The sequence below is a fragment of the Marmota monax genome, unplaced genomic scaffold (assembly GCF_021218885.2).
Source record: "Marmota monax isolate L192 unplaced genomic scaffold, Marmota_monax_Labrador192_F-V1.1 WCK01_AAM20220418_F8-fsc00387, whole genome shotgun sequence".
NCBI classification, from domain to species: domain Eukaryota; kingdom Metazoa; phylum Chordata; class Mammalia; order Rodentia; family Sciuridae; genus Marmota; species Marmota monax.
Window position 1 is genome coordinate 281,250 of NW_026692199.1, and position 14,517 is coordinate 295,766.

Here is a 14,517-nt window from a genome sequence, read left to right on the forward strand (position 1 = left end):
AAACAATAAATAGATGTTTGTTACATCAACAAACAATTATTTGGTTTCTAGTTTGGTGTTGCATGCATTGACTCTTAAAAATTGAGAAAGTAGAAAAATGCTTAATAAAAAGAGCCAGCAGTTAAAATCAGTAGGAGAGAAAGATGTGTGAGGCACTGGTTTGATTCTCAGCACCACATACAAATAAATAAAATAAAAGTAATATGTCCATCTACAACTACAAAAATATTTTAAAAATAGAGAGTGAAGCAAAAACATACATATAGGATAGGGCCAGTGTAAATGTGTACACTGTTGATTGCCAGAGGAATTAGACAATATTCACCAAAACTTTCAAGATTAAGGAAAGATGATTATATGGTCAGAAGATTGAAAAAGAGCTCATGCAGAAAAATTAAAGAGCAACTCCCATGCCCCTGTGGTAAGAGCAGCCATCTTCCCAGGCTATGCTCAATGAAGACACTGTTCTTTGCAAGCTCATAAATTACCTCAATAGTTATGCTTTGCAGTGAAGTGTTTGTTATGTATCTTCTTCAAAAACTGAGGGAAACTTACCATGACTGTTCCTCTGGTTAACTCTGGTTCAGTTCCATTCAATGACATAAGGGCTCTTCCTGCTGTACTCAAAGCTCTCTGAGTTTCCAGATTCTGAATTGGAACAGCCACCCAGACACACACACACACATAATGCATAGCCCATTGCCTCGAGTTACTATTTCTTGGTCCAAGTTGCTTTGAAGGAACTTAAGCCTCATGTGGATCCAGGAAGAGATTGAGGACTGGGTCCCTGAAGTCCTGCTGCCATTTGCCCATTTCATGGGCTGTGCTCCATAAATATTTCCTTGTGTTTTCTCAGGATCCCTTCTGGGCAAGTATTGCTCTGGGCTCCATGTCATCAGCTTGGGTGAACCTTGAAGTGAGATGTGAGGCCATTTTACACTCTTATTTCATTGAACATGTGACTAGTACCCAGCTTGTTTTCAAGACCTTTCCTGAAACTCCTTTCAGTTCAGTAGTTAGAGACCTGCACCTTAAGATCTCTCTGATTCTAGAATAAGGTATTGGCCAGTGATTAGGCTAATTCACAAGTTTTTATCATTGAAAATAATGTTTCAAAGTATTCAAGTGTATGTGGGGGTTTAGTAAATTATGCTTAGCTGTCTAATGTGTTAAATTGTTAGTTTTCTGCAGAGATTTTGTAGTTGATCTGGGATACATTTCACTGGAGCATCATGTAAAAGCTCTGTGTTATGGAATAACACCAGGTGGATCCACTTTGCTATTTATCTCTCCCTTTAACATTTATTGCTTGCCTTCTGCTAGCCTGGCTGTGCTTGGTATTAGGGGCACAAATTCAGAAAGACCTTGGCCCAAACGTGCTCTGTTTAGCTTTAAGGACCATCCTGTTTAGCTCAGTGAAGACACACAAATAGTTACAGAGAGAGAATAAAAAAGACATAGGACTTTTCTGAGAAACTAGGAGATAAATGTTAACCATGATTCCAGTACCAGTTGGCAGCAGTCAGTGCAGGACCAGATTCTTGGCAGAGAAACCAGCATCTGTAAAGTGAGAAGAGGAAGGAACTGGGCATTTACCCTGGCTTTTAAGTACCAAAGCAGAGAGGACAGTGCTATCTGTACAAAGTAGTAGGAAATCTAGCCATTCAGGCAGAAGTCATGTCACAGAGAGTTTGGTGCTGTGTGCTTTTATTCTGTAAGGGGTAAGAGCTTGCAGAATGCTGAGGAGGGAGGTAATATTCTAAGGTCCCTGCACTGGGGAAGATGTACAGTCCTGCCTAGGGGATGGGCAGTGATTTTCCCCCCTCTTCCTGGTCTGGGAACAGAGGGCATGATTGCAAAAGTTCGTTAAGAATTCAAGAATGCCACATGATAGGGTAGGTTCCTGTTTCATTCATTCTTCTCTGAAGCAGAAGTGGAGGTGGAGTTCCATGCAGGGATTTCATTGGGACTGGCACAAATTAATTATTTTTTTTAATATTTAGATTTAGGATTAGAGATTTCTATAGCTAAGTTTTAAAACTCTGTTTTATGTGTAAGTACTATTCATTTCTAATGATTGCAAGAAAGAAAAGAATGAAGACATTATTTCTAACTTGGTGATTCATGAAGACTTTTCAAAAAGTCCTCATTTGTGTTTGCAAAATTTTTCTATAGCATTTAGAGAAACTGGTAATTATTCCCATGGAGGAATGTGATTCCTAACAGCATATGGCTGTCATCCAGTGCCACTGTGGCACTAATGCTATAAATTTGGTCTCTAAGAAGATACAAAATGTAGTTACCAATGCAAGGATAAGGAATGTCTTCCTCACTCCTAAAACATTAAGTTTAGTTTAATGCCATGGATGATAAGTTGGTCCTCTGTTATCTTTGGTTTTCACATCTATGGACTCAATCAACTGCAGATCCAAAATATGAAAGAAAAGTGATTCATATTCACTGAACACATGTAGACTCCTTTTTTGTCATTATTTCTAAACAATACAGTGTAATAACTATTAACCTATTAACTACTTTCCATCAGATTAATACAATAATTTAGAGGTAATTTAATATATCCAGCTGAGTGTTATCAGTTTATATGCAAATACTGCCTTTTTAAAGAAGGAACTGGAGCATTCATGGGCTTAGGTATCCATGAAGAGTTCTGGAATCAACTCCCTATGTATTCTGAGGGACAGCTGTGTACAGTTTAAGGATTACTATGAAAACTGGCTTTGCTAAGCTAACCAGTTTTGTTGAGGCAGTAGAGTGATTTATGAGAGTAGAGAATACTTTCAAGGGATGAAATGAACATAAGTTCAGTCTAAGTCAATCATGTTGTTTATTGATGTCTCTAATCAGATTATTGCTAAAAAGAAAAAAAAAATACTGCAAATTAAAACTAAGTAATTACCATACTCTCTTACACAGGATTTGTTTAAGTTTATAGAACTTACTAAGTGTCTGCCATGCATCAGGCACATTCTAGGTGTTTGGAGAACATCAAAGAATGAAAGACCAGGGCTGGGGTTGTGGCTCAGTGGTAGATCTCTATTCCTGCTTAGTACTTGTGAGGAACTAGGTTCCATTGTCAGCACCACTTAAAAATAAAATAAAGATAATTTGTCCATCTACAAATATTTTTTTTTCAAAGAACAAAAGATGCAAATCCTTGTTCTTTGTTCTTCTCTTCCAGGTGCAAGGAGATAGACAATAAACCAACAAATAGATAAGGATCTAGTCTTTTAAAGGTGTTGAGTATCTTGGACAAATATAAAGGAGTAAGGTGGGTGGGCATACTGACCTGTGAGCAAGAACAGTGAACCTCATGGAGAAAGTGAGATCTGACCAAATACTGGAAGGAGTGAAGTGAGCAGCACTGTGGGCATCAGGGGAAGACTATGCATGGCAGAGGCCCACAGGAGCTGAGGCATGGATGGGGGTAAAGAAAAGGAAGCACAGAGTATGATAGCCTACTATTAACATTTGACCTGACCTGGGCCAGGGATTCTGAGGCAGCTTCCCTTGGCATGGCCCTGAGTGTTGCTTCTTGCTCTGGGTCTCCACTTGCCACCCATTGAAGCACACTTGCTTGTCTGATGACTGCAAGTATTTTATTTCCTGTCATGTCCCAGGTTAGAGATGACAGTAAGAGACAACACCAGTGTCTGGTACAGTTAGTTCTCCAAGCTGCCTGAACAGGCACACAATTACAACTGCCAAAATTTGAGTGCCTCAACTTTTTCATTTTTCATAGAGGTTTGTCCATTATGCTTAGTAATTCTTGGCAGCTCCTAATTCAATCTGTCTCACCTTAAAAAAAGCCAGAAAGAAATGTTTTACTTTAACACAGCTATGAAGTTAACTGAATACCAGCTAGAACTTTCCATTATTGTGTAGGTGGATTGGATGGATATTTGTTGGGAATTTGACTCTAATCCTGTTATGTTCTCTCTTTTTGCTCTATGTCAGCATTTCCCAAAAGTTATCTTACAAGTATTGATGGATGTTACAGAACATGAGAATTTTGTGATCCAATGCAGTGCTACTCAGAGTGTGGGTCAGGGACCAGAAACCAATCCACTCAAAACTGATTACTGGTCTGTGACAAAATGAGCAAAGATATTAAGAGTAAAGTATTAAACATTTTATACCTGTATAAGGGAGAAATTCAATGCCTGTTAAGCTAATAAATTGAAATGGTGGGTATGTATCCTTTATGTCTTCATTTTGAAATGTTAATTCCTCTAAAAGTTTTATTGTATTTTATTAGAGATTCAGACCATGATAGAACTGGAAATTTAAAACTTTAATCCCTATCATGGGTGGTTTGAGAAGTACTGATCTGACCTGTTTAAAGGGTGCTGAGTTTAAAAGGTTAAATAAGTGTCATTTTTACTTCACACTTTTCACATCTGTGTACTGTCAGTACCCAGAAAAGGTGGAGTCAGCCTTTCCTGTGTCTAGGCATACTGAGTCACAGCACCCTTTTTCAGAGAGTCCTCTGGGACTGCCTTTCTGAACAGTAGTCTTTTCTTTTGGGAAAAGCTCTGATGGGCTGTTTTTTCTTTTCTTTTCTTTTTTTTTTTTAAATCATCTTGCATAGGTCACTTTTCTCTTTACTGCTTTCTACACGTTGATCTCTTGAATTTGCCATCTCCCTTTGCAAAGGTAAAACTGGGGCTGGGTAGAATAAATGAATATATTTTCAAATTTAGTTAAAAAGTTCAGAAAACAAATTTGAAAAGTCTGTGACTTTTCTTTTGGACCCTTTCATTCTTGATGACTTGTAGAACTGGTTTTGTTCAAATAGTTTAATTTACCATGTACATTTTTGTTTGTTCTTTTATTTTCTGTTTTGCTAAGGATAAGGAGTTATTTTCACTGAATCCATTTTACCAAGGACCCAGAACATAAAACTTAAACACTGTTTCAGACTCTAGAATTTGAGAAATAAACAAACTAGGCACAGACTGTGTCTCTGTTCTAGTAGTTTGTTTGTATTTGTTTTGTTTTGTTTTGGGTTCTGGGGGTTTTGCCCAGAGGCATTCTGCAATTGAGCTACTCCCTCAACCCTTTAAATTTTTTGAGACAAATTCTCTTTAAAGTTGGTTTTGAAATTGTGATCTTCTTGCTTCAGCCTCTGAGTAGCTGGGAAGAGAGGTGTCCCCAGTTTGTACTAGTAACTGAAAAGAAGGAGGAATACACACCAATCAAGTAACTTATGTGATTCTACTAAAGATGACATGTGACAGATTTGCATGTATTAGGAGTTCACTGTGTCTCAACACTGGGCTTTTGTATTTAGCATGTCTTATCTTTCCTTGGGTCATAGAGGTTTGTCCATTATGCTTAATAATTCTTGGCAGCTCACAATTTCTCCGTTGTTTACAACGTAACTTTGTTAAATTGGAGCTTCATCCCTGTAATTGTAGTGATCAGCAGCTAAGATGCAATGATCAAACCCTGGAGTGTAGATGCCATATTTGCGTGTAGTGTGCTTAGCCCTGCCCAGTGTGAATAATGCACTCTCATTGCTGACAGGTACTAGTGGATGGTTTGATTAATCATTATCTGCATAAACCGTGGTGTCTTTCCCTATACTGAACGCTAACACCATCATGTAATGAGATAATTCTTAGCATTTTTTGCAGATATTCTTTATAGGTACATAGTGTTTATTTATATGGTTTTGTGATGAAATGATTTTACTAGTTTCTTTAAAAATCAAATTAGAGGGGTAAAGCCCCTCCTTTTCTCAAATTTACACTGTGTTAACTTCCATTGTCCAGATGAAATAGGGGGTTTTCTGTTTTTCTATTATTCATGTACTGAGTTGGCAAGGGTCCCACCAGAGTAAATGAGAGTACAGTCTCTATCACTGGGTGGCCTAGGGTCAAAGACTTGCTCCACCAAGGTGATCTTCCTAAAGTAACTCAGCTTCACTGATCCTACACTTTGTTCTCCTTGTTCATTGGTGATAATAGTGTATCTATTTCCTGTCATGTAGTGGGGGCTCAGTGACAGCATTATGTTGAAGCCTTTAGCACCATCTATTTACAGCAGAGCAAGCACCATCCGGGTTTCTGCCTGCTGGCTTTATAGCATAGCTCAGAGGGACTAATAACTTTTTTTCATTGAATCCTGAGAATTGACAAACCCTCCTTTTAGATTAAGGGGCGATTCAATGTAAATATAATGTGGTACTCTTTCTGTGCCTTTCTCCCATGTAAATCATTAGCAGATGACTTACTTTAGACCCAAATTGTCATTTGCATATTGTAGAACACCATGAAGTCCTGACATCTCCTTGGGAACTGCACAGGTCACTAGAGTGTTCAGCCAGGTGTCCCTAAGTGGACCACCTGGCTCAAGTTCTAGTATCTTGTGTCATATTCAGTTAATACAATATTGTTCAAATTCCAGATCTTAATTTCTGAATAAATAAGTCATGGTTCAGCAATTGGTATTATAATGGTGTTTGACCAACACATAACATACTTTTGTAGAATACTTTCTTGGGAAGTTAACACATAGATAGATGTCAGTGATTTTCTCCTGGCTAAGTATTTTTCCTTGAGTGCCATTTGAAGGACATTGGTACATTTATGTGCATGGGGGGGGATGAGGGACATAGGACAGTGGAGAAGAGCAATGCAGAGGGGGAGAGACAGAAGGTAAGAGCATGTCATCATTGCTGTCTATAGGAGAATGTGGTCCTCCTCTGCTGCCTCTTCTGTACTTTATTATTTTTGGTCTTTTGCTGGCAGCAATCTTCCCAGTCCTAAATATTGTGAATCTTTATGTTTAATCCTAGGCCCTTTATTCTTCTTGAGCTCACTCTGCAGGTGTTCTCATCATGCCATGATTTAATTACCACAGAGTTGCTCAAAGTGCCCCAGTGTTGATCCTTAACACAGACACCTGCTTTGAGGGGAGGAAGTGTGCTCTCCAGCCTGCAGGTGACATGTTCCTCAGTGCATGATGAAGCAGCATCACCTGAAGGCTTTCATCAACTGAGCTCATGGGCCACTAATCGGGCTGCCCAGCCAGGAACCCTGAGTCATTCTGGACACCTACTTTTGTCTTAACCCTGTGTCTAGCCCATCATTAGTCCCTCCAAGTATAGCTCCAATCTGTCACCCTCTCCCCACTACCCCAATGTAGGCTGTCACCACCTGTAACTAGACAACCCACAGTCTCCTAACTGGTCCTCCCACACTCTCTGTACATTCTGCACATGGAATTGCACATTTACACATGCATATGTGTGCCCCCACACACAGGTTGCGGAAAGCTCTTCAGCGGCTTCTCATTGCTCTTAAATCCCATATTGTCACAGGAGCAGCAGGGTGTTCTATCTCTGTGCCTTATCCTCCCTAGTTCCCTGTCTTCCATCCCCCTTTATCTCCTCCAGTGAGTTCACTTACTTTTTGTTGCCTTGTCTATTCTCTTTCCCTTCATTAGAAAGTTCTCTGCCTAATGTTCAAAATGCCTCTTCCCTGCTTACACTGTTTCCACTTATGTAAATTCTTTGGTAGGAATTTTCCCACCATTTCTTGTCCCCTCTTAGAGCACCTTACAGAATTTTTATAGCTCTAATTTTAAAACATACTCTTTCTCATCAAAGTTATTTAATATTTGCCTTGAAGATCTTGAAGATCTCTCTGTAAGAGTTATTGCAGTTAAAGAAGAAAATCTCAAGCTAAAATCAGAAAACCAAGTTCTTGGACAATATATAGAAAACCTCATGTCTGCTTTCAGTGTTTTTCAAACAACTTACACAAAGAGCAAAAGAAAATAAGGATTGGTTTCCCTTATGTTTTATGGAATTTCTGCTGATCATTTTTTTTCCTTTGAAGATTGGATAGATTCCAAATGTTACATTATCTTTGTTTCTAGCTTCATTGAATATTTATGAAGATAATGGCAGATCTAGGCAAAATTAACTGCATAGCAAGAGACTTCCATGAGTTTGTGTATTATGTTAGTCTATGAAAATATGCAAATGTATTGTAGAGACTTTATAATTAGAACTGCATATATTTATGAGATTTGAAAATGAATGTTTTCTCAAATTTGCTTTTATATATAGTTTTAGCACTGTCTTTTATTATATAGGCTTAGTAAAATATATAAGAAAATAACCACTATGTTTGTGAAAAATTATAAGTCATGTACTAAATTCACAGCTTTATGTACCCTGTCCACCACTTGTGCCTACTGTTTTTCTTTCCCTAAGGCAAAAAATGATTTCACATTTGGAAAAGTAATTTTAATAGTTAACCACTTTTGAGAGTAACCTGACTCTAATTGTTGAAACTCAACAAAAATAAGATACTCTCTTAGCTAGGGTTTGTCCTGTGTGATATTTAATAATGAGAGAGGATTGCTGGTTTGTCTTTAATCAATTGGAAGATGGAATGAAACTATAAAAATATAAAAATGGTCTCATACTGGAAATATTTGTTTAAAACTTTCTTTTGCGTAAATGAAATAACTCACTTTGTTTCCTGAAAAGATAGGAGTTCTGATCATGTGTGTGTTTGAGATAGAAAATCTTGAGAAAAAATAGAAACTGGGCAGGACTTGGTAAGTAGTAGAAAGCAACTTAAAATGCTTTCACTACAGATTTGTATTCTCTCTGGCAGAAGAGATTTTTTGATGAAATATAAATATGAAAGTACATTTAGTTTGAATAACATTATGTAAGCCACATATTAGGGAGATCAATTACCATTTGGTCTCAAGAACATTTACCCAGTAGGTCAACTCTTGCAAAATTCCTTAAGAGAGTTTATTAGTAACAGAATCATGAACACATTGTAGAATATTCATATGCAAAAAATGGTAATTTTAATATTAGTGTTTTAGCTCTTTATTTTCCCAGAATTTTTTGTAAATTGAACCATTTAATTTGCAAAGGTTTAGTCATTTTTTAACAATTTTTTTAGGTTTATTTTTTAGATTCCACTTGGTAAGGTATTCAGTATTGGAAATCATATTGAGATAAGAGGAAAAGAGATCTACTAATATAGCTTATGGTTATTAGACTTGGGCTACTTTTAATCATGGAATAATCTTATATATTAGTGTAAGATTAGATATGTGACTTTAACTGTATGAATATATAATTGAACTACAAACATTTTGTATCTCTTTTGAAACATAATTTCCAAATATTTAAAATTGTGTTACAATTCTGCTTAGTTGTTTATTAAAAATATCTTCCAGAGGAAAGAAAAGCATTTTGACATTTCCATCTTATGAAATATGTCAGGAGGTTAAAAAACAAACCAGCTTTATGTGAAAGGATAATAATCTTAAGGTTGTATTATCAAAACAAAAGAGGAAGTTATAGAGAAATAACTCTTGAATACTTCTGTTTGCGGGAAAGGCACACAACCAATAGCACACATGTGCGCATGCATACACACACACACAAACACACACACGTTTTTCTTTAGTATGTGCAGGCCCTAGGCAGATGTTGATAAACCCATCCTAATTTCCTCTTAAGATCAGAAGCCATATCTTCAAAAGCTACAAAAAGTATATTTCTGTTTTATGTAATTACTAGATTTTGTATTTAGTGTGGCCATATTTTGATATTTTAAACTTGCTTGGAATGGTTGCCCTTGCCTTGAATTCACCCATTCCTGGCTTTTCCTACCATGTAACAACCCTCTATGAAAATTTAGTGGTGCCTCATAAATTCTGATGTCAGGGTCGGAATTTATTTCCTAACTTGAAATGGTGAGCCATGTAGTTCAATAACTTACTATCTGCTTTTGTATTATGCTTGTCAAAATCCTGTTAGCTGTAAGTTTTCAAGACACCCTGCTTTGCAACATTTTGTGCTATAAAACATCTTTCCTTAAGCCTGGGGTGCTAATCTCTAGCCCATGTTGGGAGAGACAACTGATGATCAGCTCTCTTTGTGTAACAAATAGAAGCTTTCTTTAATTTGATTTTAAAATGAAGTTGTAAGTCTTTTCTTTGCATTAGGGTTCAACAATGTACAAAAGCCAGCAGCAGTCAGTGCCTCTTTAGAAGGAAAAGGCACTAAACAGAAAGACCCGGGGGGGGGGGGGGAGACTAAACTTTCCAGTTATTCTTTTTTGTGCAATTTCATTATTAAGGGTCTTACATTTTATTCAAAAGTAAAAAATTAAAAATAAAAAAAAAGTTTTGTTTAGCTTTAAAACAACTGACTTATGCTGTGTTTTGAGGTTGGAAAACTATCTCCTTCACAGCCATTAGATTGGGTGGTCTGGGCCCAGGGAAGACACCTATAGCTCATGCTTGCTTTTGTTTTGCAGGACTTTTTGGGTAATAGGATATCATGTGAGTGTATTGGATGAATACACTGAAGAAACAGTGAAAAAAAATGAAGCCCCACCGCAAGAAGTAAATTGAGTGAAAGGCTGCATCCATCCTGCAGGGTGCAGTTGGTGTGGCCTTTGCAGATTTATGGAGACCTGGGTGCCTTGCTTGTACTTGGCCATCTACTGCAGATTCAAAAATTTATAGGAGCTGAATCCCATGTGCTTCTTCATGTCTGTGGTGGACAGTAGAATCTCAGGTCGCTGAGAGGAGGAACTAAGCTCAGTGTGTGTTTGAGAATGTTTTATAAAGAGTCTTATTCCTAGTGTTTGTTTATGTGAGCACTTATATCAAAATTTTTTACTTTATATGACTTTCCATTTCTTATCAATTGTTTATTATTTTATTTATTTTTATAAAGAAAACATGCTTGAGGAATAATTATAAAGCAAGTTTTGTAATCCCTGTTTGAAGATGAGAAAGCCAAGCAGACACATGTTGAGTGGCCTCTGCCTGCAGTGCTGTGACCTGTACATGTGGCAAAGCTTAGCCTTGTAAACCTCTGCATCCTCACTGCTAACAGTCCTTGAAGTTACCTGCTTCATAGGGAAGTGTTAGATACTAAATGAGCTAGTATATGATGAATGGTAGCTATTTTGTGATGTTATTATTTTCTCATTTATTCTTACTTAAATAATTAAGCCACTATTTGCAGGTGGGTTGGATTTTCAGAAAGGGCCACTGAGACAATAAAAATTACTTGGAAATCAGAAAGACCAGTATGGGTTCCTCAGTGGCCCCTGACTAAAGAAAAGATACAAGCAGCCCATGACCTGGTCAAACAACAATTAGCAGAAGGACATATACAACCTTCTGTATCTCCCCATAATACTCCCATTTTTGTCATCAAAAAGAAATCTGGTAAATGGAGATTACTGCAAGATTTAAGAGCCATTAATAATGAGATGGTTATTATGGGACCTGCTCAATCAGGGATTCCTCAGTTGTCTGCTTTGCCAAAAACCTGGTATGTTTTAGTTATAGATATTAAAGATTGTTTTTTTTCAATTCCAATTCATCCTGAGGATAGTCCACGTTTTGCATTTACTATCCCTGCACTGAATCATGAAGGTCCTGATCAGATATATGAATGGAAAGTACTCCCTCAAGGGATGGCTAACAGCCCAAGTATGTGTCAAATTTATGTTAACAAAGTAATCCAGCCACTTAGAAATCAAAATCCTGAACTACAAATATTTCACTATATGGATGATGTATTATTAGCACACAAAGATAAAAACACATTGCTAGAATGTTATGCCACACTTACAAACTTATTAAAAAAATATAATCTAGAGATAGCAATAGATAAAGTACAATTAAATTTTCCAATTAATTATTTAGGAGTTCTATTATCCTCAACCATGGTCCGTCCACCAAAAATTCAAATATGAGTAGATCAACTCAAATCACTTAATGACTTTCAAAAGTTATTAGGAGACATAAATTGGATAAGGCCTTATTTAGGTATACCAACAGGAGAGTTGGGACCTTTATTTGATATCCTACAAGGTCCATCAGATCCAAATTCACCCCAAATGTTAATGCCTGAAGCAAGAAAGGCATTAAAAATCATTGAAACATATATGGAAAATATGCATTTGGATAGAATTGATATAAGTTTGCCTTTATTATTTATTGTACTACCAACAAAAAATATTCCTACAGGAGTATTTTGGCAAGAAGTTCCATTATTATGGATACATTTATCTTATTCTCCTAACACTATTCTTACTAGGTATCCTGAGGCTGTAGGACAATTAATACTCAAAAGAATAAAAGCAGCAAAGGGAGTGTTTGGAATTTCTCCCAATAAAATTATTACTCCATATACTATGAATCAAATTGATGAGTTAGCTAATGAGTTAAATACTTGGGCAATAATCATGTGTAAATCTAATGTTTCATTTGATAACCACTTACCATCTAATCCTTTATTGTCTTTTTGGTCATTGCATCCTGTAATTTTTCCAAAAATGACAAGAAAAACACCTATCATGAATGCTCCAAATATATTCACTGATGGGTCAAATAATGGTACAGCAGCAGTAGTTACCCCTGATCAAACTTTTACATTTTTAGTACCCAAACAATGAGCTCAAAAGGTAGAGCTTAATGCAGTTTTACAAGCTTTTGTGATGTTTAAAGATTCTGTATTTAATTTATTTTCTGATAGTCAGTATGTAGTTAATGCTATAGTATCTCTTGAAGATGCTGGTAGGATTTCCCCTTCTTCTACTGTTTTCTCTTTGCTTTCCACTATACAAAGTCTAATCTGGGACAGAAAAGATCCATTCTTTATAGGACATATCAGGGCACATACAGGATTGCCTGGAGCCCTTAGTTTGGGCAATGATTTAGCAGATAAAACTACACATGACATACATATTTTCTCTACACTAGAAGAAGCTATAAATTTTCATAAAAAGTTCCATGTCAATGCTAATACTTTACAAAAGCGTTTTAAAATAACTAAGGAACAAGCCAGACAAATAATAAAACAATGTCAAAATTGTGTGACCTTTTTACCACAAGTTAATCTTGGAGTCAATCCTAGAGGATTGATACCTAACCATATTTGGCAGATGGACGTCACACACTTGCCAGAATTTGGAAAATTAAAATATTTGCATGTTACAGTTGATACTTCTTCTGGATTTTTGATGGGCTCCCTTCATGCCGGAGAAAAAACTAAAGATGTTATAGCTCATTGCATACAAAATTTTGCCACTGTGGGTGTTCCAAAACAGTTAAAAACAGATAATGCCCCTGGTTATACTTCTACCTCTTTTAAACAATTTTGCTCAACATTTGGCATTACTCATATAACAGGAATCCCAGACAATCCACAGGGACAAGGCATAGTTGAAAGAGCTCATCAAACTATTAAAATGTACTTATTAAAGCAAAAAGAAGGAATTGGGAAGGGGTATATATTCCCCAAAGATAAACTTAAAATAACCCTTTTTACTCTAAACTTTTTAAATTTGGATTCATCAGGACTTAGTGCTGCGGAAAGGCATATGTGTCCAAAAAATGTACATAAGCCCAAGGTACTTTGGAAGGATATTCTAACAGGACAATGGAAAGGTCCTGACCCAGTAATTGTCTGGAGTCGAGGGTCTGTTTGTGTGTTTCCACAGGGAGAACAGCAGCCGATTTGGATTCCAGAGAGATTAACCAAGGTCCTGACCCAGTGATTGTCTGGAGTCGGGGGTCTGTTTATGTGTTTCCACAGGGAGAACAGCAGTCGATTTGGATTCCAGAAAGATTAACTAAAGCGATTTCTACAGACCAAAAAGAAGATGATTTGGCTCAAATCCATAACAACTGATATCCAAAACTCCAGTTTGGCTATTCTTACATCTGCAACAGAACCAGGATGCTTTTTTCAATATCTATTTTATTATTGCCCTTTGCCATATCATGAAGTTCTATTTTGTTTTTTGAGCTCATACAGACCTAGGTTAATGTTTTGCTGATCAGTTCTATTTTTTGACTATAGAGTTTTTAAACATTGCAATGGAGATTTCACCTGTAAAAAGTTATAAGGCCTTTACTATAATGTTATGTGTTGTATGTATTATATTATGTGTGCACACTTGTGTTTTGTGTTATATGTTTGAATGTACGTATGTCCATATATCATATATGATGAGCACTCATGATAAAATGGATCCAAATTTTTTTTTCACGTGATTTATATGGTTTAATTTAAATTGGGTAAACAACTGTTGAGGATTGTTTTAATATGTAAACAAAAAAGAAGGTTAACAGATCTGTTTGTTTACATTCACCTTTCCTTTTCATTATATTTAATAATTCTCTTAAAGATAATGTAAATTGTTAAGAAAATTATTTTCTTTTAGTGCCTTCTGTAGTGTTACATAATTTTTTCTTTAGCCATTATTGCCAGAATTCCTATCTTCATCCCAGTGCTGGTGAAGTGAAAGATAAAACCAATCTACAGCTTCTACAATAGCCATCACTGAACTGCTTGCAGAACTTGCCTGGACACATTGTGAGCTCACCTGTATGCATTGTGAACTATCTGTTGGTACAGCGAATTGTGGTAGTGCTGGAGTATTTTTGCTGATGGTGTCACCGGTGGTACAATTTTTCAAAGGA

General features: G+C 36.5%; 1 protein-coding gene across 1 annotated transcript; it reads left to right on the forward strand.

Moving 5' to 3' along the window:
- Positions 1 to 6,617: 6,617 nt before the first annotated feature.
- On the forward strand, positions 6,618 to 7,807 carry LOC124080410 (short coiled-coil protein B-like). Its single transcript, XM_046426342.1, has 2 exons — positions 6,618 to 6,680; positions 7,634 to 7,807. The coding sequence occupies exons 1-2, from the start codon at positions 6,618 to 6,620 to the stop codon at positions 7,805 to 7,807; spliced, it is 237 nt and encodes a 78-aa protein (XP_046282298.1).
- The last annotated feature ends 6,710 nt before the right edge of the window (positions 7,808 to 14,517 follow it).